Source organism: Acanthochromis polyacanthus, chromosome 6 (assembly GCF_021347895.1).
Source record: "Acanthochromis polyacanthus isolate Apoly-LR-REF ecotype Palm Island chromosome 6, KAUST_Apoly_ChrSc, whole genome shotgun sequence".
In the NCBI taxonomy this organism is placed as follows: domain Eukaryota; kingdom Metazoa; phylum Chordata; class Actinopteri; family Pomacentridae; genus Acanthochromis; species Acanthochromis polyacanthus.
Window position 1 is genome coordinate 27893155 of NC_067118.1, and position 24296 is coordinate 27917450.

The 24296-nt window shown below is 39.7% G+C and overlaps 1 protein-coding gene across 18 annotated transcripts in view; it reads left to right on the plus strand.

Annotated features, from left to right (window-relative positions):
• LOC110945773 (rap1 GTPase-activating protein 1-like) overlaps positions 1–24296 on the plus strand; it is a 62608-nt gene that overhangs the window by 30819 nt on the left and 7493 nt on the right. For 6 of the 18 annotated variants that reach the window (XM_051949065.1, XM_051949057.1, XM_051949056.1 and 3 more), the window contains 16 exons: positions 7571–7664; positions 12507–12542; positions 13713–13760; positions 14217–14255; positions 14375–14566; positions 16049–16152; positions 16670–16748; positions 16846–16899; positions 17333–17416; positions 18394–18494; positions 18662–18791; positions 21417–21572; positions 21655–21726; positions 21846–21932; positions 22045–22185; positions 23494–23625. In XM_051949065.1, the coding sequence (XP_051805025.1) occupies positions 12525–12542; positions 13713–13760; positions 14217–14255; positions 14375–14566; positions 16049–16152; positions 16670–16748; positions 16846–16899; positions 17333–17416; positions 18394–18494; positions 18662–18791; positions 21417–21572; positions 21655–21726; positions 21846–21932; positions 22045–22185; positions 23494–23625 (1437 nt within the window). In that variant the 5' untranslated portion in view covers positions 7571–7664; positions 12507–12524. The other 12 variants (XM_051949059.1, XM_051949061.1, XM_051949063.1 and 9 more) reach the window with 10 other exon arrangements.

Consider the following 24296-nt stretch of genomic DNA (forward strand, 5'->3'; position numbering starts at 1 on the left):
CTCAACAGGCAGCTGTTCTCAAGGGAGAACCTCTAAAAGCCCAATGCACAGTGCCTACTTTGATCCAAATATGCACTTTCTCAAGTGAATAGAGTGGAGCATGTGGCAGTTAAAGAGCCAGATATTTCCCTCAAGGTTTTGACTGAAAGCTTGACTGAAAGTAATTGTAAGAACAAAAACAATAACCACTCTACAAAGGATAAAACGGCAAGCACACTAACACAATGAAAACATGTGAAGAATGAAGTAAAATATACAAAAACATAATAAGAATAATTACAACAAAACCAGTTAAATTGGAGGCCTTATGATAAAAGGTTTTTAGTAAGCATTTAAAATAAGACACTGATGTTGCCAATCTGAGATCCTCCGGGAGAGACTCCTCCATAGCTGTAGAAAGTCTACGTAAGTGACATTTTTGCCATATTAACTTAAAATGTGAAGGTGTGTTGATGTTGTATTTGCTTCTTGGCTCTGATATCATCTAAAATTTGCTCACTGCAGGTTTAACTCTTTAAAACCCCCAAAAGCTGGCAGAAGGTCTGAAAGACATGTTACTGTTAAAAATATCTCTAAAACTACACCATTTATCAAAACAGAAAGAACCATTGGTTTTTCAACTTTCTGACAGTCTGAACTAATGATGAACTGAAAAAATTAACAGAATCAAAGTCCAATAATGCAATAATTCATCAGGACCACTTTATTCTACATGCTGTAGTTAAAAAAATGTCCAAAGCAAAGTGTTTACTTTAACTAGATTCTGTATGAAACATTAAAATGTGCACTTTTTGGAATAACAGAAACAGCCATTGATACCAACATTTACATGAAAAAAAAAACTACTTTGAGCTATGGCTGTACTGTTTCCATACAGATGCAGGACTTTACATTGCATTGAAATTGTATTATTCATAGAGTGTATTTAAAGATAGATTAATTCTTCATTATGCCAGCCATAGGTTTTTCGAAGAACAGTTTTGAAGCTCAGTGTGGCTAATTAAAAAGGATCAAATAAGTGAAGCTTGAAGGAAGCTAAAGCTGCCCATGGAAACATCCCTGTGTCACTCAGAGTGGCCACACCCTCAGTTATGGTTAACTTTAATCCTAAATGCAATCTAAACAGGGGATTTGTATAAAAATTCATCCCTTACAATTGTCATGGACCGGGAAATTAGGTGTAGAGACCAAAAGCATTTTTTAACCAGACTGTAAACAGGTTAATTTCTGCTGTAAAACTGAACGTTTTTACATGGGGGTCTGTGTGGATTGATGTGCTCTTAGAACCAGCCTTAAGTGGCCATTCAAGGAACTGCAGTTTTTCGTACTTTAACGTTAGCATACATTTTTAGACCCAGAGGTTGCCGCTTGCTATAATTAGCGGAGGGATTATTTATTGTTTACTCTGTGGGTAACTAGGCCACTTAAGCACAGGAGAATCTACTGTGAGAGAAAGAGTCATAATTATTTAACTTAAACATGCTTACCTTTCATATCTGCTTTATAGCACCCCTCAACTCCCAATACAACCTCATTACCCAGTTAAAATGCTGCGTAATTATCAAACCACTAACAATCACAGTCGCAGCAGGCTTCAGGCGTACTGCAGAGAAATCATGACGGGGGTGGAAAGTTTCCTCAAAAGTTCAGAAGCAGTTGGCACTCCTACTTTGCATTGCAAACAAACTATGGGCTTGATTAAACACAGACAATTTGTTTAAAAATGGCGGGAGGTGGGTTTTACCTCATCTAGCAACAGCAGGAGAACCTTCCAACGTTCTGCTTCAGGTACAATGAGAATCTCCTATAGACTGGAGCCTTTGTTCATATTTTATAACATTGATTACTTTCTCCCAGAATCTTTACATAACCTTGTCAGTTAATGCAGCTGATGAAGTAAAAAGGTTTACTGCGATTTACCACTTAACATTTCCAGGATGAGAAGAGAATGGCACAGGGTTCCTCATACAGCTTACAGATCTTTTTATGTATTTATTATTTATCCCTGTGTAGAAAGCAAGGACAGTAAACTCTGCTGGAGTGATGCATTCATGCACAATTGTCAGTCGATGCCGCTTTGTAGCTGCCTCTTGCAGTTCAGTGCTGATTGCCCCCTTCCAGTTCTGCCCCCTGAGGTCGACCACCACTAATTAAATCTCAACCTGTGGGAGGCTCTCCCTGGGTATGCATAAATAACCATTCATTCATATTTCAGGACAAAAGCCATGTTGCCTGCGGCAGACCTCTGACAGGGTACTGGGGTATAATGTGTCTGTGACTGGAGTCCTGAACCTTTAGCTGCCCTTGGTGGTCACTGACATCATACAAATTACCTTTTTAATCACTTGCTGGGTGTTGTTAACCAATAGAAGTTTCATCAGGAAGAACTTTTAAGTTCTTTTGTTAAATTCAAATATATTTATGTAACCGGAAGAATGAGCACTCATTGCTGACTCTTTTGGCTCGCCCTAATCCTTCAGGGATTCTACCAACCAGCTCGCTTCTGATTATTTGGGGTTGAGCCTCAAGGGATGCTGGATTATTAGCTAACCCTCCTTGGTTGAGAAATAGCTGGCCAAAAGCTGAAAGTGAGAAAGGAAGATAGAGAGGGGAGAAGGAAGATGAGGAAATTTCAGCACAGCAGCGATTCTCAGAGGATATGGTTGTGGGGGCAGGAGAGGGGAGTGACCACAGGCCATTTCACCACGCTAATGGGATGGGAATCCCTGGCAGCAGGCGGAGGGATGGGATTTACTCTGGCCTTCTGCAGAGGACACTGGAGCAAATCAACTATCTTTGTCCACAGGAGATAAAAATAAAGCACTGTGAGGCTCAGAATCTTGTCTTATTCAGCTATTATTTATTGTTTGGTGAGTAGTTCAGACTGAGGTCCCACACTGTCATTCTAAGTGCATATGGGTTTGATCTGATGGGACCAGCTGCAAAGATCTACATTAAAATACCCCTTGGTACTAATCAGATTCAGGACATTTAGGCGATATCTGCTCTTATGGGATAATGGGTTTTTATCTATATTAGCACTACTGACTCACATTCAACGTTTTCATTTTTTTAAACCCACACCTCGTAGCACTGAGCTCTTTAAAAAAGAAACTGAACTACATTTAGCTTCTCTACTCAGGACTTTAAAAGACAAATAGAGAGAGATTATTGTCCCACTACAGTAGGTCATCTCCACAAATTACTGGTAATCTGGATGTTTTTAAAATTTGTTTCAGTGTTGTAATACAGTTATTTTTTTTTAATCAGTAAGCTTTAGACAGTGAGAGGATTACTTGTTTTTATCACAATACAGAGCTCTTAATGGTACACAGTAAGAGGACTGTGCTGTAATCCCTTGTTATCTCTTCATATCTGACACATACAAACCACACATCACACACTCACAGACTCACTACTTGCAGGTGTAGCACACTTTGAGAAGAAATGAGGAGTCGGCTCTCACTGCGTAAGACTCTTACTGAGCAGGGATTTAGCAGGAAAAGGCACTATTGGTGACATTAGCCAGGGGTCTGCTGGGATCTGTGGATTTCAGCTTAGTGGAGAAAACACACATGTTCACTGGGGACAGAATGAGACTCATTACAGTAATTAAAAACCTTTCCACACATGCTTTTTCATCTCGCACAATGAACATTAGGGAGGCTTCAATGTGTGTTCACCTTTGGGAGCTTAATGTTGGTTCTAATCACCTTGTTGAAGTCATATCAAAATGAACATGAATGTCTGAATGTGGGTGGGTTTTTGTTTTTCAATTGTAGCTGATGTTGGTTGCCACAGCAACAGCGGGCTCGTGAGGGAGCGTGGGGATGGGAGGCAACCCCCTTTACCTTAACAATCACTGCTTTTTCTGTCTGAGCGGCAGACTTCAGTAGTTCCCCAAATGATTGAACGGGGGGAGGGTCTGCTGCTGTGAAGGGGATAAGGGTGATGGTAGTGGTCGGGGGTGGGTGGATGCTGTAGAGCGGAGTTTCGGGTTTCGGAGGAGTACCCCACTGTGTGTTTGAGAGCTGTAGTGCAGACAAAGAGGGTGAAGATGGAGGATGTGACATCCAAAGAGTGCATGTCTGTAAGAGAGGGAGAGACTGAGTGGGAGGAGGGTAAGTGAGGGAGGAGAATCAGCGGTGAGAGGATGCTTACTGAGCGTGTGTGACGGTCTAAAGAGCTGTGAGTGAGGCCAGCAGGTGAACCACTGATGAGAAGCAGCAAGTGAGCTGACTGGAGCTGGAGAGAGAGCAGGAAATAAAAGCACTGAGAGTGAAAGGAGAGCGAGGGGGGGAGAGGACGGTGGAGGCGAGGGAGGGAGAGTGAGTGAGAAGCTTAACAAGAGGAGAAGCGTAGACAGTGAGTCATCTGCCCGAGTGCTGGTCGCTGTCCGGACTTCCCAGGGAGCGCCCAGCCTACAGCTGCTGCCACACTGTGAGTAAGTTTGCTGCTGCGCTCCATCCAGGACATCAGAGCGTCCAGATGACTCCCTCCGTCTTCACACGACTCGTTTCTGTGGTGCATTGCTTACCAGCTGGGGTGCGTTATGTAATTTGTTGTGGTGTTTGGATGAAGCTGTGGCTTTGTGCTGTAAACTGATCTGCGGGAAGGCTTACGTGGTGAGGCTGCACAGAACGAGGCAGGTGTGTGTGGGGACTGTAGTGTGTTATGGGAGCTGAGCCACATGTGAAGGAGAAAGAGTTTGTAATGGAGCAGGCAGGGCATTTGTTTGTCACTTTGCTCTGATGCAGGCTGTGAGGCTACTTGTCAGCTTTTTTTGGAGTTGGATATAAGATCTTGCCAGCAATTTATGTCAGGCTTTCTTTAGTTTTTGTAATGTGCTTTGTATGAACGTCGAACCATTTTAACCTCTAATTTTTGAAAAACAATTTTCTGTTATTTTACGATTTCTCTCTGTTTTCTTAAAGATAATAACTAGTAAAACTAAAGGAAAAAAGTGTTCATTTACATGTAAATTATGAAAAAGCACAGCAAAGTTGTAAAAATGTTAACATCAAACATCACATTTCAGTTTTAATTTGTCCTTTTACAACTTTTAACCTTAAAACTACCATAAAGTCTAATAATTTAATATAAATTTGCCAATGTTTGAAAGAAAAACTATGTATGTTAAGAACAGAAAAACTGTTATTTTAATGATTTTCCACGTTTTTTTAAGTTATGAAAATCTCATAAAATTATAGAAAAAAATAATAATTTACATCCTAACTGTAAAAAAAAAAAAAAACAGGGCAAAATTGTACCTAATGTCAACAGCAAAAAAAAAAACGAATGGGGAAAAATATAAAAATTGACTTTGATTTGTATTTATATGGGCTAAAAATATTTTTTTTTACAGTTTTTGAAAGCATTTTTTGGCACCCTTGCTGGCAGATTTTCAGTTTCTTCTTTTTAACAGAATTCTTTTTTACAGTGTTGTAGTACTGTGTGCACAATGCATATTGTAAAAAATATATATAATTGAAGATGTATCTTTAAACAAACTGTTACAGGTGAAAGCATTTTCCTTCACAAAACATTTGTGCTTGTCTGTCCTGTTATCTACCTACTGAGAATCAGTTCTAATGAATAGTTTGGGGAAGCTGATGCCCTGTCGTGTCTTTCTGTCCCTTGGGAGAGCTGCTGCTGGAGCTCCTCGTCATGTTCATGTTTGTTGAGAGGAGACTCTTGTTCATAATTGCTCCCATTTCATTTGGATGCTGTAGGTCTTTCCCTGATTGAAGATTCACTCGTTGTGTAATAGCAGGGAGGCAGCGCTGTATGTTAATGATTCATGCTCTGCTTTCTTCACCTAAATTTGAATCTGAGTGACCTGAGTGATTCACACCCAGTGAATGTGTGACAGATTTACATCTCGGCCACTGTCCCTCTCAAGCAGCTGTTTGTCTTATCTACAGCCTCAACATCGGACCAACAGCTCCATACATTCACCCATAGAACTAATTACTGTGTCAGCACAGACAGCACCATTATCTGCTTGAGAAATGATTAGTTTTTGAGTTCAAGAGTTTCCCATTTTGTCTCGTGGAGTTATTGAATGCTTTGAATAATATTCCTCGTGCACATGTAGATGTGTGATGCCTTTTCCCTTGTAGCCTCCTTTTGTCATTACAGACAGCAATATACATTTTTCACTTTGAATTATTGCTGCTTCATCGTCATTTCAGGCCTCTTTTCATAGCAATCACTCACCTTGTGTATTTGAAATAGACTGAGCTAATTAAACTAATCGAAAGGCTGCTGTGCAAACTGACCAGTTGTCAGTGTCAATACAGCGCCGCAGTCAGCGGGAGTATTGATCAGTGATCATGTGGGAATAAAGCCTTCTTGGTAGAGATACTGAGTTCAGAGCAAATGATATGTGACACTAGTACTGCTCAAGTTTGCATTCGGAATGTGTCATTCTTCAGGATTAAATGAGAGAAATGCTCTGTTGGAATAAATGTGAAACTACTGGTGTTGTCCCCCAATGCCAGAAGTGTTTGTGAGTGGCAGCTTTTGTAATAACAGAAAGGAAGAACCTGCACAGAGAAATCTGAAATTGTTGGGAAATGCGTGTTTATTTTAGCATGAACAGCAAGGAAATAAGGATGTTTGTGTCAGATATACACTGTAAAAAATGATTAAAACAAAATCCATGTTATAAAACACTGGAAAATTGTGAAAATAGCAAATATCTATAAAATAATTCTAATTTTTAGCTGATTTAAATATAGTTATACTGTGTAAAAATGCTGGTTTTTGATGTGGACTTTAAAGTTTTGACCTTATATACAGTCAGCATGTAAATTACTTAAATAGATATTTTCTGTAATTTATCATAACGGGGAATAGTTTTCTATTTCTCAAATAAAAAAATATTTTGAATAACAACAAATATCTCTGAAAAAATAGTTCCTGTTGATTTAAATACAGTAAAACTAGTGCAATTGTACTGGGAAACATAGTGAAAGAATGAATTTGCTATTTGTAAAAATACAGATTTTTATTGTAGCTGTTATTTAAATTTTTTTTAAAAAAGTGTTTTAAGGTTGGCATGTAGATTTATACTTTTTTCTGCTATTTTACCAGTTATACTCTGTAATGTAACAAAACAGGGAAGCTCTGTAAAGAAACTCAAGTAATTAATGAATAAATAAATCTCTTTTACTAGGGCACTGCAGATAAGACAAAACAGAAGATGATTCATCGTTTGAAAATAAAAGATAGCTACAGTGATTGATTGATTGAGGTCTTCATCTCAATTTAAGCTTGTATTATGTGGCTTTATTTTATGATTAATCATAGGTTGTATTTTGTGTGTAAAGCTACAGTGTGCTTCATTTAAAGAAACATGAGTAACATATGGAATCATGAAGCTAAATTTATAACTTGTGGCTTTAGGCGACCACAGTGAAATGACATGAGTCCATACAAATGCATTTTCCTGCTAAAAGAGAGCGAATACCTTTCTCCAGGCATTACCTTTTGTTGTCTTCTTACCCACATCGAAACCCAGTGACCTTTTCTGACTGAATGTTCTTGTGCATCTGTCTGATTTTAGGAAACAAGATGGGAGTGACCCCCGAATTTCTGCGACACTAGAGCCCCAGCTGTTCCAGCCCACGCTCCCATACAGCAGCTCACCAATCCACAAGGTAGGAGGAGAAGTAGGCCGGGCTGAGTTTGACCCCTGACCTTATCTGATAGACCTCTGGGTGACCCTCCATTCTGTGATCTTTGCGAGGTGTCTCTGCTCATCTTGTCTCTACACCTGCTTCTGTCTGGATGCACTTGCTCAGTGTTCTGTCGGTATTTGATCTCTCGTGATGTATTAGACCCGGTCTCTCTGCTCGGAGTGTTTCTTTGATTTTTACTCTTGTCTTCTTTCGTGTATCTTGTGTAATTAGAGCCCACAGAGCTCAGTGTCTTGGATGATTATGTTTGACTGATTCAATTAATAGAAACCTATTTTTAGCAGGAAATTGTCAGGCTGATGCAAATCATTTCCCAGTTCAACCCTAGCAAGTCCGGTTCCATCAAAGCAAACAAATCACAGCACGTCTGAGCGATTGTCATTTTCAAATCAAACACTACCTTTGTCATCTTGTTTGTTGTATGTGGTTTCCAGCTATCCAACAGTATTTACGCTTTTCTAAGTAATAAGTCCATAGTACTTTAGTCCAAGTTAAAACTAAATAGCTATTTTTTTCAGACACTTTATAAGACTAAGCTCAAATGTGCAGATTTCTGTTCTTCCAAATGTGTTTTTAGTTTGCAGCAAATTTTCTGAGACATATTTTTTGAGAGTCACTGAAAGACAATCTTATCCTAATTGTCTCCAGCTCACTAAAACAGTTTTCAATGATTTGTCAACATTTTTACCATTTGTGGAACTGCCATAAGAGATCTATTTTTCCTTCTTTTAGAGGAAAACATAATTATAAAAGAGGGAAGTGCTGTTATTGTTTATACAGAATTTAAAGAGCAAAAAGTGACAATGACTGAGGAGGAAACCATTCCAATAAATCTGTTTCGACTGTCACAGTTCTTAGCAAATCCATTTTGCTGTCGAAATCACTTACTTCTAGCATCCAAATCATTTTAAATGAGTGACTGATGTGAAAAATCTTCTAGGTTATTTTAGGACCTCAGAAACTGAGGACATCTGAGCTTTGTAGTGATTAAAAGCGGGTACAGTCTCACTCATGTCGGATTGGTTTCGTACTTTGGAATGGGCTTTCACTTCTCACAATCTGACTTGATCTGAGGAGCGCAGAGGGAGTGGGAAGAGAAAGGGATTAGGAATTAAAGAATTTAGAGATTGGGTTGTTTAAACAGTCACTCCTGATCCATGCAGCAGGCACCATCTGTAGGTACGTCAGACTTGCTTGTACAATTACTCAGACATGAGGAAAGGATTTTGAAACTTCTGTTTGTCTACAGATTTGCATGAGATGAAAACCAAATATAGCTACGAAAGACACTGATAAAAGTATTCCAAACCTGGCTGACAGTGTTTTCTGCACACCCTGCAGAAGAATCTGCACAAAAACATTGCTTTGCATTTGAATTTGAAATACTGTAGCACATTTTATCAGTTACATTTGATGTGGAATCGAGGAAAAGGAACTAGGGGAAGAGGCTATTGACGGACAGCGTGGTACTGTGGTGTACTGTAGTACAGTAATGGCTTAGTAGGGCAAGACTCAGAGGAGCGTATCACTTTAATCGGAGCCCTGTGAAAACCAGGTCAATCTGCAATTAACCCAACCAGGTCTTATGGTCATTGCCTAATTCAAACTACCCTGATAAACAGTCACAGTATAATATTAGTGAAATGATGTTGATTTTATTGTGGATGCTCCTCAATGAAGAGATGACACAGGTAGATCAAGTTAAAGGTACTTTAATACAGACGAGCTCGTGATCCAGACATCATGCGGTAAATGGACAATGGATGTTCTTCTGGGTAACATTATATAGGTCTTGTGGACCCTCCTACATATGGTTCACATTCTCCTTTACATTCCTAGAGGACAGAGAAAATACGTACCTAAGAAAAACACATACTATCAATTAGTTTTGCATATTTCTGAGAGATGGAACACAAATGTGCAAAACCATCATCATTTGGAGAGTTTTATATGCAGTGACCTATCATAAGCTTAGAAATATATTCAAGACCAGACAGCTCTATGTTGCTGGTAACGTAGTTCCTAACAAAACAGGTTTAGTAGCACACTTAGTAACAGCTTAAATTAGCCTGAGGTTTTTGTCCAGAGCTCATGCAGGTTTTCCTCACTGCCTGTGGGCAGGGTTCCTAATGAGAACAGTGTCTTGTCATGTTACAATACAACCTCTTTAATACCAGTCAGGCTGAATTTTAACAGACCTCCTTGAATTTGAGATGTCAGAATGTACCTGGCATCGATGGAAAAAATAGCAAAATACGCCCCTGCATTCATGTAATACACTCATGGAGCTGGTCAAAGCTTTAATGAGCTCTATAAACACGCATCGAGTTGCAGCTGACAAGTCTCAAGGAGTGAAGAGGTCTTGCGCATTTAATTATTCTCTTGTCATAGTAACGATCCTATTAGCGCTCATAATGGAAGGTCTCAGCGGTGACACCTGCACCATACAGGGTTGGCTCCCTGGAGATGCCCACACCTCCTCATTTCTGCAAAACTTAGATGTCAAGTTTAAGCCTTACATTGTCGTTGTTTGTACCTTCTGCAGTTTGCATGTTGTTCCAGATCCCTTTTGCATCATAATTTTCTCCTTTCTACCCCCTGATCTCCCACATCCTTTTGGTTCTCAGCTGATGATCTTCTAATGTTTGAGTTCCATTTGTACTAATTTTGTGCTTGAAGATTCTACTGTAATGGGACTCCTTATAGGTCCTCTGTAAACAGGACATTGTTGCAGCAATTGTCTATGAGACACTTAAACTCCACCTCTGGCTACCTATGAGCTTAAGACAAGATAATAAAGACAGAGGTGGGTGATCACTGGTTTGGACTTCTTCCTGCACTGCCACAGAGAGAAAGACAAAGTGACAAAGAAGGATCAACAAAAAGGCAGGACACCTCTCGCTTCAGTTAGAGGATCACTGCTCTCAGTTTTGAGCAATAACAGCTGCATTTGCATGCAACTTAAGACATACACTTGCTGGTAATCCTGTCTGTGTGGAGGACACACACTGGGAGAGCCTGTGGATCTTGTCCTCAACTTGGTCTGATCCGACACTTTTGTCAGCCGTGGTTGCATTCAGCTGGGATGCAGCTTTACGTCACCTGTCACAGCAGGACGCAGTCATCTTTCTACCATTTGAGAAAGCAGTTCTGAGGCGTTTAATCCAAACTTCTTCGAAGCTGCAGGACTCTGGTTAAAGGAAAGTTAAAAATGGCTAAAAATCTTAACAACTACCACTTTGCACCAAAGGTGACAAAGACACACTGGAAGAAGCCCCACAATGTAAGTCACTTTAATTTAGGAACATGCAGGGTAGAAAAGTCACTAGATGACAAACTAGAGAGGGAATTTGACTGCATTGTCTTAGACAATTGTTACTCCAAATTTACATTAGCTGCAAAACAAAACCTGTGAGTTTATGGTAATTGTTTGTTGAACCAATGACCAAAAGAAATATGCATGTCTGTGCAATAACATTTGTAATGCTTTATCAGGAACAGACATTGTTTAACAAGATTTATGTAGACATGGAGTTTCATGATTAATGCGGTTTTTAAGTCCATAATATGTAGCTCAATACTACAGCTTCTAATCTCTGGTTAAAGCCAGTGTTATTTACCTTTAGGGTTTGTGGCAGACTGTTGTTTGCACATGGTGGAGGACTTTACTCACACTGAAAGCTAAGACTCAATTGCTCTGTACACAAAATGTTTGGCTATGTCGGGCTTTACAAGCTGAACCTTTCAGCCTTTTCTTAACTACTTCAGACTGATATCTCCACGGACTGTTGTTATTCACTTTTTTTTTTTTTTTGCGGCATTCAGTCATCTTGCTGAACTGATGCATGGGAGATTTGCATGTGAAAGTTTGAAGGACAATACCCCAACAGCTGTGACTGTGTTCTAAAGAACTGGGTGGGTACTTTAAACGGAAAAGCCAGTCGGTCACACACGACCGTTTAATAGTGTGACAGACCACAAGGGAGAGACCAGATCATGTTCTTCTTGAAGGTAAAATGTTAATTAAAATAAATATGAATCTGGAGTTTGGCAATGTTGCAAGTCATGGGAGCGGCTGATAGAAAATGTGTTTTACCAGATTATAGCTTTACTGAAGGACAACTTTCACATAAATGTATTAAGCAAATATTCCCATTGTTTATTTTTTAACTTTTTAAAATACATATCTACTAATGTTTTATTAGCCTGATTCATTCAGTAGTCAGCTACAGAAAATATCCCATTCCCACAGTCCTCTTTGGCGTCCCCTGTTAACAGAGTCTTGTCATGTGCTCTGTATATGTGATAGGTGTTGACAGTGTGATGAGTCTATTTGGATTAATATTTTGGGAATTTCACCAGTTTGTTCATAATGAGAAGTTCTCTCTGGGGTCTAACACAAGCAACATCACTATGTAGAAACACATACTGTACATTCGTTTTATTTATTGACTGTGAGCACATGAAAGGAATTTGTTCATGCATTCCCAGTATGATTTATAGTGCATAAAATAATTCCCTCTTTGCTGTACTGGTTCTTCTAGTGTTCAGTCCCTGTTATGAAATAATATGGCCATAAGTAAACCTGATATATAACTGAAAAATAGCTTAGTGTTGCAGTTATTACCATTATTATTTGAAAGAAAATTATAGCAACCAGGCAATAGGAAAGCAAAGACAATATCACAAAGATGTGTTTTCTTTTCAATGAACAGAGTTTAACCTTCACTGGCTCCTGTAGAAATGAACCTTCACACCCAGTAAATTAACTCAAAACATTTCATCTCACTCTCCTCTCTCCAGACCACAGATTTATTTGAAATGATTGAAAAGATGCAGGTAAGATGATGCACTGATCTCTGTATTTGTGCCTCGGCTCACTAAGCTGCACTCACTAAGCAACTAACCAGTCAGTGTGTCTCTTCCTAATTCTGCAGCGCTCCAGGCCCTCTCCTCAGCTACAATACACATTATCTTTCTGTGCATGAGAAGGATATTGAGTGTGGTGGTTTCAGAGGAGAGTTGTCAGAGCAGTATGTTTTTCTCAGTGTCTCTGTTAACATTCTGGTTGAAACACTGGCTGACAGCACTGTAAGCTTATTATCTCACCTGAAAAGCTCTCACGTGGTTTCTGAAGGCTTTGGAAGGGAGGTTTTATTTCATCACGCAATCCCACACGTAATTTACTCAGAGTTTTATTGTAGAGCTCATCGAAACTTTGAATGTTTTTATGCATGACTGTGTGCAATTTGTACATTAGTGATAGAGGACACATTTTCCAAAATATTAAATAAATTGCAGTCGGAATGGCTTTCGGTGACCTCAATAACTTTGATGTCTTGTAGTGTATTTTGGCATGGCTGAATATTTTTAAAAGAAATATTCTTCTTTAGCATGGAGCTGCGTCTTTTCCACAGTCGGACAATGTAGTGATAGGATGTATCGTCTTCCTTGATGGCAGGCGCCGCCACCTTGCCCTGGCTTAGCATCACTGTGTCTCTTTCTCTGCATCGATCCTCCTCACTCTCTTTCACACATACGTGCATATACATTTCAACTGCAAAGGGTGATTTAGTGTAGGAGTGATACTTCGCTTTGCATCTTTATACTCTCTGGGGTCTTATTCCCACACCTCTGCACTGCGTTTAATAGACTTTTCTCACTCCCAAATGCCCGCTCTTCAGCATCTGTAATTGTTTATCAGTATCCTCTGTTCCTGTATGTGCGTAATGTATCTCTCTCTGTTTTTCCACGTGTCCCTCTTTGACTTTGCTTTGTTGCCTGCTGCAAATCATTTGGGAAAACTGTGTTGTTATATAATGATTTTGATCGTTTTCTCCAGCTTTGTTTTGTTCTTTAGATCATGATTATCGCACGACTCTCTGTAAATTGTTTTTATGTTTGAATTTTGTGTGGGCTTTTTTTTTTTTTTAAATGGTGCTGTGCTTATGACTGAATGTGACCTTTCTCTTGCTCTGCTTTTTTTCATCTAACCTTCCCCTCTATTAGGGCAACAGGATGGATGAGCAGAGATGCACCTTTCCACCACCGCTCAAGGTACAACTCCTCATGTAGAGAATCAGTATTCATTCACACCATGTGGCCATTGTCCACGGCTGCTCCACCTTATCTCACTCTGGCAGACAGGGAGATTACTTGAGCAGCAGTGTTTTTCATAATGCTGTGAAATTCCCACTTGCAATAGTTAGTTGGGATTCAAAATCGTATCCTCTCTGATGCTACGCTATGCAGACTGGAACGGCGACAATGAATTTAACAGGATATGATGACAATATGATGCAGCATTTTAAACTGTCATTGTGCCAAATAACGGCAATGCTTTGATCAAGACGTGCATTGATTCTGTGTCACTGCTAAACAGATTTTCATTGCATAACAGTTATGCAATTACTCTGAAACAGTCTCCTTTGGGATTACAGAGTTGGACATTGTGGTTATTTTTATTCTTTGATGAGAAAACAAAACATTTTTCTTGTTTTTTTTTTTTTTCAGACAGAGGAGGACTACATTCCGTACCCAAGTGTCCACGAGGTAAGAAGATGTGTTCCAGTTGCGCATTTCGTTATTAGTGCTTCATTTTTGTGTTGAAATTACTTTGACATTTACACTGTTCTGTGCGTCAATGCCTGCTGTTTTATGTTTTCAAACAGGTGTTGGGGAGAAAAAGCCCTTTTCCTCTCATCCTCCTGCCACAGTTTGGAGGTTACTGGATCGAGGGGACCAACCATGAGCTGAGTGAGCCGGTGGACACAGAGCAGCTACAGCCTCTGTCTCCAAACACCCGCACCAAGCTGGAATGTAACACAATGGCTACACTCTTCCGGAAACACTTCCTGGGCAAGGTTAGACACTTCTTGCACAGCAGACAGAAATCAGTTTTGTTCAGTTTAATTTCATCATTTGCTCAAACATAATGTCATTCAGTACATTACTTTTTATTGTTATCCTGTTATTGTTAACAAAAGCAATAAACTGCAAAGACAATGTGATAATGGGAGCAATAACAAAGCTATTTTATACTATAAAAACACAGTTATTAAGATTGAAATATCAGTTAAACTTGTTCAGTCATGTATGTTTCATAATGAAACAGTTTCCACCCTCCTGTTTCATGGTCACTTGTAAAAATCTGTCTTAGACTAAATTTTTTGTGCTCCCCGGATTTCTGAAAACAAAATTTAGCAAAGAAACTTTTATTTAAAATCTTTCTTGTGGTAAACAAATCAGCTGAAAAGATAAGAACGATGACCTTCTTTCTTCATTACAAAAGATTTGAGCATCTAAAAATAAAAAAATAACAGCGATCTCTTTTTTTTCAGCACTGTTACTTTCCAGAAACTATCTTCCAGAGTGTGATCACAATTTGGAGCTATTTCTGAATAAGCTATAGTGCCTGAATTAAGTTCAATGAACTACAAAAGATTTGGATTAGACAATTTTTGTTTTTACAGTTTCATTGTTGATTTTAGGTCTTTTCATGTAATTTGTTGATGATAAAATCACCACGGTTATCCTTTAAAAATTCAAGTATATAATTTTTACATTGAATTTGTGCTGGCATTGTATCAAATGACATGTGTATCTAATAGTTATTTTCAGTTTCTATAATTGTTTTTTTCCCCCACAAGTCTGCAGCTTTGGTAAACACTAACATAATTTACTATAGTTAGTGTTATTTTTACTGTATTATTATTTTGATCTCAGCAGTATTTCGCTTGTTGAATTGGTGTGATGAAATAGTGCATCATTGTTTTTCATGCTGTCCATTTTAGATTAGCTTGTAGAGCTTCATCTTATCCCTGCTTTATGTTGATTTTTAACATTAGTTCATATTTTTTCTCACGGGCCTTTTTTAGTTTTGTAACCTCAATATAATGATTTGGCTAATTGTGCTTGCTTTCTGCTGAACTCAGATCTACATTTTTTCAAGAGATTTGTTTTCTTCCAGAGTGATCTTACATGATTGCTCTCATTATAACAGCTTCCTTCCTCCTCAAATGACTCTCATTACTCTCATAGAATATTTAGCAATCACTTTTACTTCTTGCTCATTTTAGTAATGAAATGAATAAGAAATAAGCAAATCCCAGCATAGTAAGCCGCTAAGAGCAACCGGTTTTCACGGTTTGGCGGTGTCGCTAATGAAGATGCATTAGACTTTGCCACCTGTTCTTACACACACAGAATACGAACAAATTTGGTTTGTATGTGCTAGAAGAGCAGGAGAAAAGGTCCACATAATGGAAAGGTATTGACCCAAGCACATTCACATGTGTCTGTTTATGACAGATACTAATGGCGATCTCCTTGCACTGCTCCCCCAGGAACACTTTAATTACTATTCAGTGGACAGTGCCCTAGGACATCTGGTGTTCTCCTTAAAATACGATGTGATTGGTGACCAGGAACATCTCCGTCTAATGCTCAGGTAACGCTCATTATGCACACATGGCTCAGTGCAGTGATGCTTCATTTTCAGGGAAAATAGTCTGTGTGGTGCACATCAGCATTTGAAGTAATGGATGAGTGGGATAAACAACGTTTCATCTCTTTCATGACCAACAAGAGATAGATGCAGAATAATCTTTTTTTTTTTTTGAGTGTGTGTGTGTGTGTGTGTGTGTGTGCGCGCGCGCTCATGAAATGCCCAGTATTGACCGGATAAACACATCCTCCTCGGGTGTTATCGTACGAGTCATAAAGCTAGAGAGTTTGAACAGCACTGTCATTTCCACAGCAGAGTAACAGATGGACTATTTAGGCCAGCAAGTGGGTGGGGATGGAGGGAGGGAGAAAGAGAGAGGGAAGGCAACAAGAGGCGAGGGTGGGGAAGTTTGATGATCGTCCATACCGGATCATCTCTTTCCCATCTGATAGGACCTGAGAAGTGTTGCATCATGTTATATGGCTTTAAAAACACCCTGATTGTTTTATGACTTCACCAGGACAAAGCTGAAAACCTACCATGATGTGATCCCCATATCGTGTCTCACAGAGTTTCCCAATGTGGTCCAAATGGCCAAGGTGAGGAGAGATGTTTCAATGATGCAGAGATTGACCTGGTATGATTATGTCTAAGCACATTCTGATGTGTTTTTTCTACCCTTCCATTTAATCCAAGCTTGTCTGTGAAGAGGTCAACGTGGACCGCTTTTTTCCTGTCCTTTACCCAAAAGTAAGTTCTAGTTTATGTAGTTCTAGCTGCTATTTGTGTCTGTGCCTATTCAGAGCATAGACGCACGCTTTTATTATCTGTTTTGCAACAAGTACTGTAGCCTCAAATAAACAAAATAAAGGATTTTCCTACTTAAAACAGAGATTGTATCACCCATGTATTAGCTTCAACTAGATCTTTCAATGCATGTTTGAACAGATCTGTGGAGTTTATCACTCATCATTTACACTGGAAGCACATAAGCGAGAAATATCTCAACAGTCAGTATAAAAAGTGTTAATATTGGCACCTGACTTTTTTTTAAAAAGATCTCTTTCACGTCTATTAATAGCAGCAGGATAGATATAGACAGAAGCTACAGAAGTTTCAAAACTGACTTGATAACTGTGAACTTATGTTCTAATGCTTCTTCTTTTATCTCTAATTTTTACAGGCTTCAAGACTTATCGTCACTTTCGATGAACACGTGATAAGCAACAATTTTAAGTTTGGGGTCGTCTATCAAAAGTTTGGACAGGTGAGCTGTGAAGCCTGGATGGAAACTGGTGCTGCAGTAATGTATCATTACATTCAGTAACCATGCATTGTTCATTGTAATTTCAGATTTCCTCATTGAAGCTGATTATGCTCAGTCTTAATTATGGCTTTTTGAGGCCAGTCATTGTTGCTGTCCACTCCAGTCTTCTCATTTTCTGAGGCAATCACAGCCCATTTGTTTACTATGGGAGGGGAGGGGCAAAGAACCTTTGAATGCTTTTCCAAGGACACTCATATCTATAAATGGAGACCTCAGTGCATATAGATCTGCACTGCTGATGTCACAAAACCTACAGAAATTTAAGTACATTGTTGACTACACATTAAATAATCCAAGGGTCCCTCTCATGAAGACAGGGAAGACTGTCTGCTCATCCGTTACATTTATTCTAATCAGGAGAGTTGCCAAGGAAGGCAGTATGGTTAAGTATGAACAAAACAAATTATAAACACTCGGTGAGCATGGAAGATTCCTCTCAGGCCCTGTCTGTGTATGTTTTCTGTTCACATCAACACTCCAGTTGGTGACAATGGATAATCAGCTGTCCATCACAGCTTATCATAATCACAAGCTGTCCTAAAGCCTATCTCTAAATGTTCTGTTACATCTAATTGATCGAAGCCACATCTGTCGAATCCAATGCAAATTCAGTATGTTTGAACAGGAGTGCTGAACACACAGCAGATATACACTCTCCACTTGTTTCCAGTTACTGACACTAATAATCTGCATGCAGCAAAAACACACTTACACAGAACTGTGCTCCCATTTCCTCTCAAATGTGTCCTTAAACATTTTTTATTTGTAATGCCGACATTAGGTGCATTGTTATTGAAGTACACTTTTCTGTAGATATACAAGCCATTTGCAGCATTTTGTACTTGTACCTGCTGAAATCATTTTCTCCTCCAAGCTTTGATATTCAGTTTTTCTTTTTCTGTTTTTGCTGGATACAGACTTCAGAGGAAGAGCTGTTTGGCAACAGTGAAGAGAGTCCTGCCTTTGTAGAATTCCTGGAGTTTCTCGGAGAGAAAATTGAACTGCACAACTTTAAAGGGTAAGGACCCATCAGTGGTGGTGTGAATGCACTAAATATACTCCACCGTACACAACATGATGCCAGCTGTAATTTGCATCATACCAAGCAAGCTACAGGAATGATGGTCATGCTACTGCACTGATGGTGGAGAATATCCTGTTAGACATGGTTCTGTGTGCTTGCAGTTTCCGCGGAGGGTTGGACGTGACTCATGGGCAGACTGGCACAGAATCTGTCTACTGCAACTACCGCAACAAAGAGGTCATGTTCCATGTGTCTACAAAGCTGCCTTACACAGAAGGGGACACCCAGCAGGTGCAGTAATTTAATACCACTCTAACACACCTTTCAGGATTCATTGTAAGCAGTCAGACAGGTTCCCTCTGGTTGTCACAGCTCCATATTCTCCACATACATCACTGTTGTGCTAAAAAAAAAACCTGCAGTATATAAATGCAAAAAAGAAAATCCCCACACTTGTAGTAAACATGTATCACTTCAGATTTATGCCTTAGTGTCTGCACATGTGAGCAGCACTCCTCCCTCGCAGTGATTTAAAGCTGAGATGCAGCACTGCATCACTCACACAGCCAAATCCTACTCCTTCTCTGGCTCACATATTCACACAAACACAGAATAATTGGCACAAGCTCACACACCATTTGCTACCATGTTTTGCACAAACACAGATGAGATGATGTCTATATGTTCACTCTTTCCAGCAGTAGTGGGTGTTACATATGGGCTGCTTTGAACAAACAGTGCTTATTCAAGCTGCCATCAGGGGAAGTAGCGCTCCCTGGTGGCGTTCCACATATTCACATGCTATTAGCGATGGAAAATAATTGAAGTGTGGGCCCTTAGCGTATAATTATGCGTTATTTCTACACTGTATATTCTGCACAAAACAAAGGCATTTGTCCAATAAATCTTTTTTATTGGACACAAATACTGCATAATTACTGTGTTTTTCTTTTCCTGCCCATCATTAGCTCCACATGATTTATTAGTTGTGTTCAGTTGGAAATATGCCAAGTTTGCTCACTTTGTGTTGTGACTGGTGTTAAAGAAGTATGAGATAGTCTTCATCATAGCAATTAGTAGAACCCAAATCAGTGGGGTTCCCTTTTTATTTTTCAAATTTGATTACAGGGTGCAATAAATACACACGTGGACAAAATTGTTGGTACCCCTCAGTTAAAGAAGGAAAAACCCACAATTCTCACTGAAATCACTTGAAACTCACAAAAGTAACAGTAAATAAAAATTTATTGAAAATTAAATCATCAAAAACAGCCATTACTTTTGAATTGTTGATTAACATAATTATTTAAAAAAACAAACTAATGAAACAGGCCTGGACAAAAATGATGGTACCTCTATAAAAGATTGAAAACTATTTGACCAGAGTGACATGATTAACTCAGGTGTGTCATTTAATTGACATCACAGGTGTTTCCAAACTCATAATCAGTCAGTCTGCCTATTTAAAGGGAGACAAGTAGTCACCCTGCTGTTTGGTGAAAAGGTGTGTACCACACTGAACATGGACAACAGAAAGCGAAGGAGAGAATTGTCCCAGGACATCCGAAAAAAAAATGATAGACAAACATCTTAAAGGTAAAGGCTATAAGACCATCTCTAAACAGCTTGAAGTTCCTGTGACAACAGTGGCTCATATTATTCAGAAGTTCAAGACCCACGGGACAGTAGCCAACCTCCCTGGACGTGGCCGCAAGAGGAAAATTGATGACAAATTGAAGAGACGGATCGTTGGAATTGTATCCAAAGAGCCCAGAGCAACCTCCAAAGAAATTAAAGGTGAACTCCAAGGCCAAGGTACATCAGTGTCAGATCGCACCATTCGTCGTTGTTTGAGCCAAAGTGGACTTCATGGGAGACGACCAAGGAGGACACCACTGCTGAAAAAAACTCATAAAAAAGCCAGACTGGAATTTGCAAAAATGCATGTTGACAAGCCACAAAGCTTCTGGGAGAATGTCCTTTGGACAGATGAGACCAAACTGGAGCTTTTTGGTAAGGCACATCAACTCTATGTTCATAGACTCAAAAACCAAGCATACGAAGAAAAGAACACTGTCCCTACGGTGAAACATGGAGGAGGCTCAGTAATGTTTTGGGGCTGCTTTGCTGCATCTGGCACAGGGTGTCTTGAAAGTGTGCAAGGTACGATGAAATCTGAAGACTATCAAGGCATTCTGGAGAGAAATGTGCTGCCTAGTGTCAGAAAGCTTGGTCTCAGTCGCAGGTCATGGGTCTTCCAACAGGACAACGATCCAAAACACACAGCCAAAAGCACCCAAGAATGGCTGAGAGAAAAGCGTTGGACTATTCTAAAGTGGCCTTCTATGAGCCCAGATCTGAATCCCATTGAACATATGTGGAAGGAGCTGAAACATGCCATTTGGAGAAGACACCCATCAAACCTGAGACAACTGGAGCTGTTTGCTCATGAGGAGTGGGCCAAAATACCTGTTGACAGCTGCAGAACGCTCATTGACAAATACAGAAATCGTTTAATTGCAGTGATTGCCTCAAAAGGTTGTGCAACAAAATATTAAGTTATGGGTACCATCATTTTTGTCCAGCCCTATTTCATTAGTTTGTTTTTTTAAATAATTATGTTAATCAACAATTCAAAAGTGATGGCTGATTTTGATTATTTAATTTTCAATAAATTTTTATTTATTGTTACTTTTGTGAGTTTCAAGTGATTTCAGTGAGAATTGTGGGTTTTTCCTTCTTTAACTGAGGGGTACCAACAATTTTGTCCACGTGTGTATGTTTAAGAATAATAAATTTGCCTCATGGCTCATCAGCAACTAACCAAATGACAATCATACATTTAATCCAGTGCTCGGCCTGTGTATTATCAGTAACAGTGAATGTTCCTTTATCTGTGTGGCTGTTGTGTTGCAGTTGCAGAGAAAAAGGCACATAGGAAATGACATTGTAGCTATCGTATTCCAAGAAGAAAATACTCCCTTTGTACCAGATATGATCGCCTCCAACTTTCTCCACGCTTACGTTGTGGTCCAAGTGGTCAACCCCTGCACTGACAATGTTCTCTACAAGGTAATCTGCATCATCCTTCCTATCCTTTACGTCTTCTCCTGTAGAAAACAGGGATTGTACAAAATCTCACCTCACTTCCTAGGTGTCAGTGACTGCACGGGATGATGTACCTTTCTTTGGACCAGCGCTCCCAAACCCTGCTGTCTTTAAAAAAGTAAGATAAAGAACACCTGAATCACTTCATCCACCAGTCAGTGTGCTTTACCTCTGCCATTAGCCAACTTTTAGTTTCCAACAGGATGCCTTGTTTTGTCTTTTCTCCTCTTTTCCAAGGGCCCTGAATTCCATGAATTCCTTTTTACGAAGCTAATCAATGCAGAGTATGCCTGCTACAAAGCTGAGAAATTTGCCAAATTGGAAGTAAGTTATTGGAAAATATTTTAAACATTTCAGTCATTTTGCATCTCTGACCAGATCCTTAAAAAATATAACTTGCTTTGTTTTGCTTCTTTTACTTCTCCGTGTGTTCAAGGAGCGAACAAGGTCGGCCTTGTTAGAGACCCTTTACGAGGAGCTCCATGTGAACAGCCAGGCCATAATGGGAGTTGGAGGAGAGGATGACAAACTGGAAAACGGGAGTGCAGGAGGAGGGGGCTTCTTTGAGTCTTTTAAGGTAACTGGAGAGGCAGGAGCAGAGGCTGGGGCTCCAAACGGGCAGCTTTGTTTCCTGGAAAGGTCTTGAGAAGTTAGTTTTTTGCATTAAAAATGGTTTGTGTAAAAAAAAAATGGCATTCTGTGTTTAACTTCTTCTGCAAATGGAATGCTTCTATTTACGCAATTGTAGTTAAAACTCAGCAGCTTAACTTAATATAAAGCTTGGAACTGAAGGGGAAGCAGCAAACCTGGCTCAGAGTCAGAAGACAGAAAAATCCATTCTGCTTCCTGTAAAGAAAGTCATTTCTACCCTTCAGCTTTTGTATGGATTAAACAAATGAGATGCACCGTGTTAATTCTCAAGCTTTAGAGCTTTTGTCACGTTTGCACAGCCCCTTGTTTCTAGGCTTTATGCTAAGGTAAAATCACCCACTGCTGGTTGTAACTATACCTATATAGCAGATTTGAGAGTAATATTGATTTTCTCATCTAACTCACAGCAAGAAAGTAAATAAGTGAATTTCCCAAAATGTCAAACTGTTGAAACTGCTATAAAATGATATAGATTTGCCATTATAAGAGTGTAGAGACTGTCAGTGTTGCTGCACAGAAACAGTGCTAATGTGGCATCTCCCATTTTTTCACCTGATGTCAAGTTTTCTTTTTATGTGAATGAAAAAGGGTGACTTCTATCTGGCAGTATTTCAGGATTAATCTTGCCTGTATGCAAGTTGTGCTGTAAGAGCTTTATCGGTCTCCCTCAATCTGTATTAATCTGAATGAAGAGGCGCTCTGCTGCTCTGTCCTGCTGCAACACACCACTCTTTGCTTCCCAGTTTTTTTTCCTCATGCTTCCTAGCTGTTTTGTGATTCAGTGCTCTCCATATGCTTCAGCCCTGTCATCTCTGGCTGTCATGTCAGAGGGAATGGATAGATTTCTTTCACCATCAGACATCTCTGCCTCCCTACTTTGCCTGCAAAGAGGTGCAATGGGCTTTAATCTTGTTCTGGCTGTGTTTAAACTCACTGTGGTCAGACATCTGTGAGCCACTTGGCCCTTCTACTTTCCCTCTCTTCCTTTACTACCTACCTAAACATAATGACTCATCTGAACACCCCTCCAGGCACTAAAGCTTAAGCAGTGTTCTCTGACGCTTCCTTGTCTGTCAGGATTAGCATCAGGCCAGTGCTCTCTGCCTGTAGTGGTCAATGTTCAGGGGAAACGCCTCGAGGCTCCTCTCGGCCTGAATGGCGAGCAGCGATACAGAGGGGTCACAAGGCTCAGCGCCATCTGAATGTATCTCCTCCTCCTCGTCTCTCCCTGTAGCGAGTGGTCCGCAGCAGGAGCCAGTCTATGGATGCCATGGGTCTTACTTTCAAGAAGCCACAAACAGTCTCCACTAGCCTGAGCAGCACCTTTAACCACAACCCTGCAGACAGCCCCAAATTCCCAGGGATAGTAAGTACAGTCCCACTCCTCCTGGTATTAGGTGAGACGAGCATTGCTACTTGTGCCTCCCCCAGCAGTTCTACTAGAGTTGATGCCCTCCCTCACCTCCTGCACTAACTTCTCACACAGAGCCGCCTGCACACTCTGTCAAAGGCAGCTTTTATCCCCAGGTCTTAAACTTGGCTCTCACATACAGTTGTTGCACATTTTCTGTCACCACAAGATCGAGTGGCCGGACACTCATAGAGGTGAATATGCGTAAGACACAAGGTGAATGTCCTGGATTAAAGCTGCTGCTAATGCTTATTGTTTTTTTTTTTTATTGTGTTCACACGGATGCATCTGCATTGTTCATAAGTGCTCACCTGAATTCAAAGATAAATTGAGCTCTTTTTGTGTAAATGCGTGTGCATGCTAGCTGAAGCTTGTGGACCTTGATTGATTGATTGATTGATTGATTGATTGATTGACTGATGAATATTTTGAGTGTAATATGAACAAATGAATATGCAGTGAAGACATTGTAACCTTGAAATGTCATCTTTTGGCATTTTTGAGTTCACATCATTGATTCTTCGACAATAACAGTTTTTCCAATTCATGTTTCAGTTAAAAGTAAAATGTGACTTTCATCTAATTTGTAGTTACAAACTCTTCACTCCGCGGTGACTATGGATATA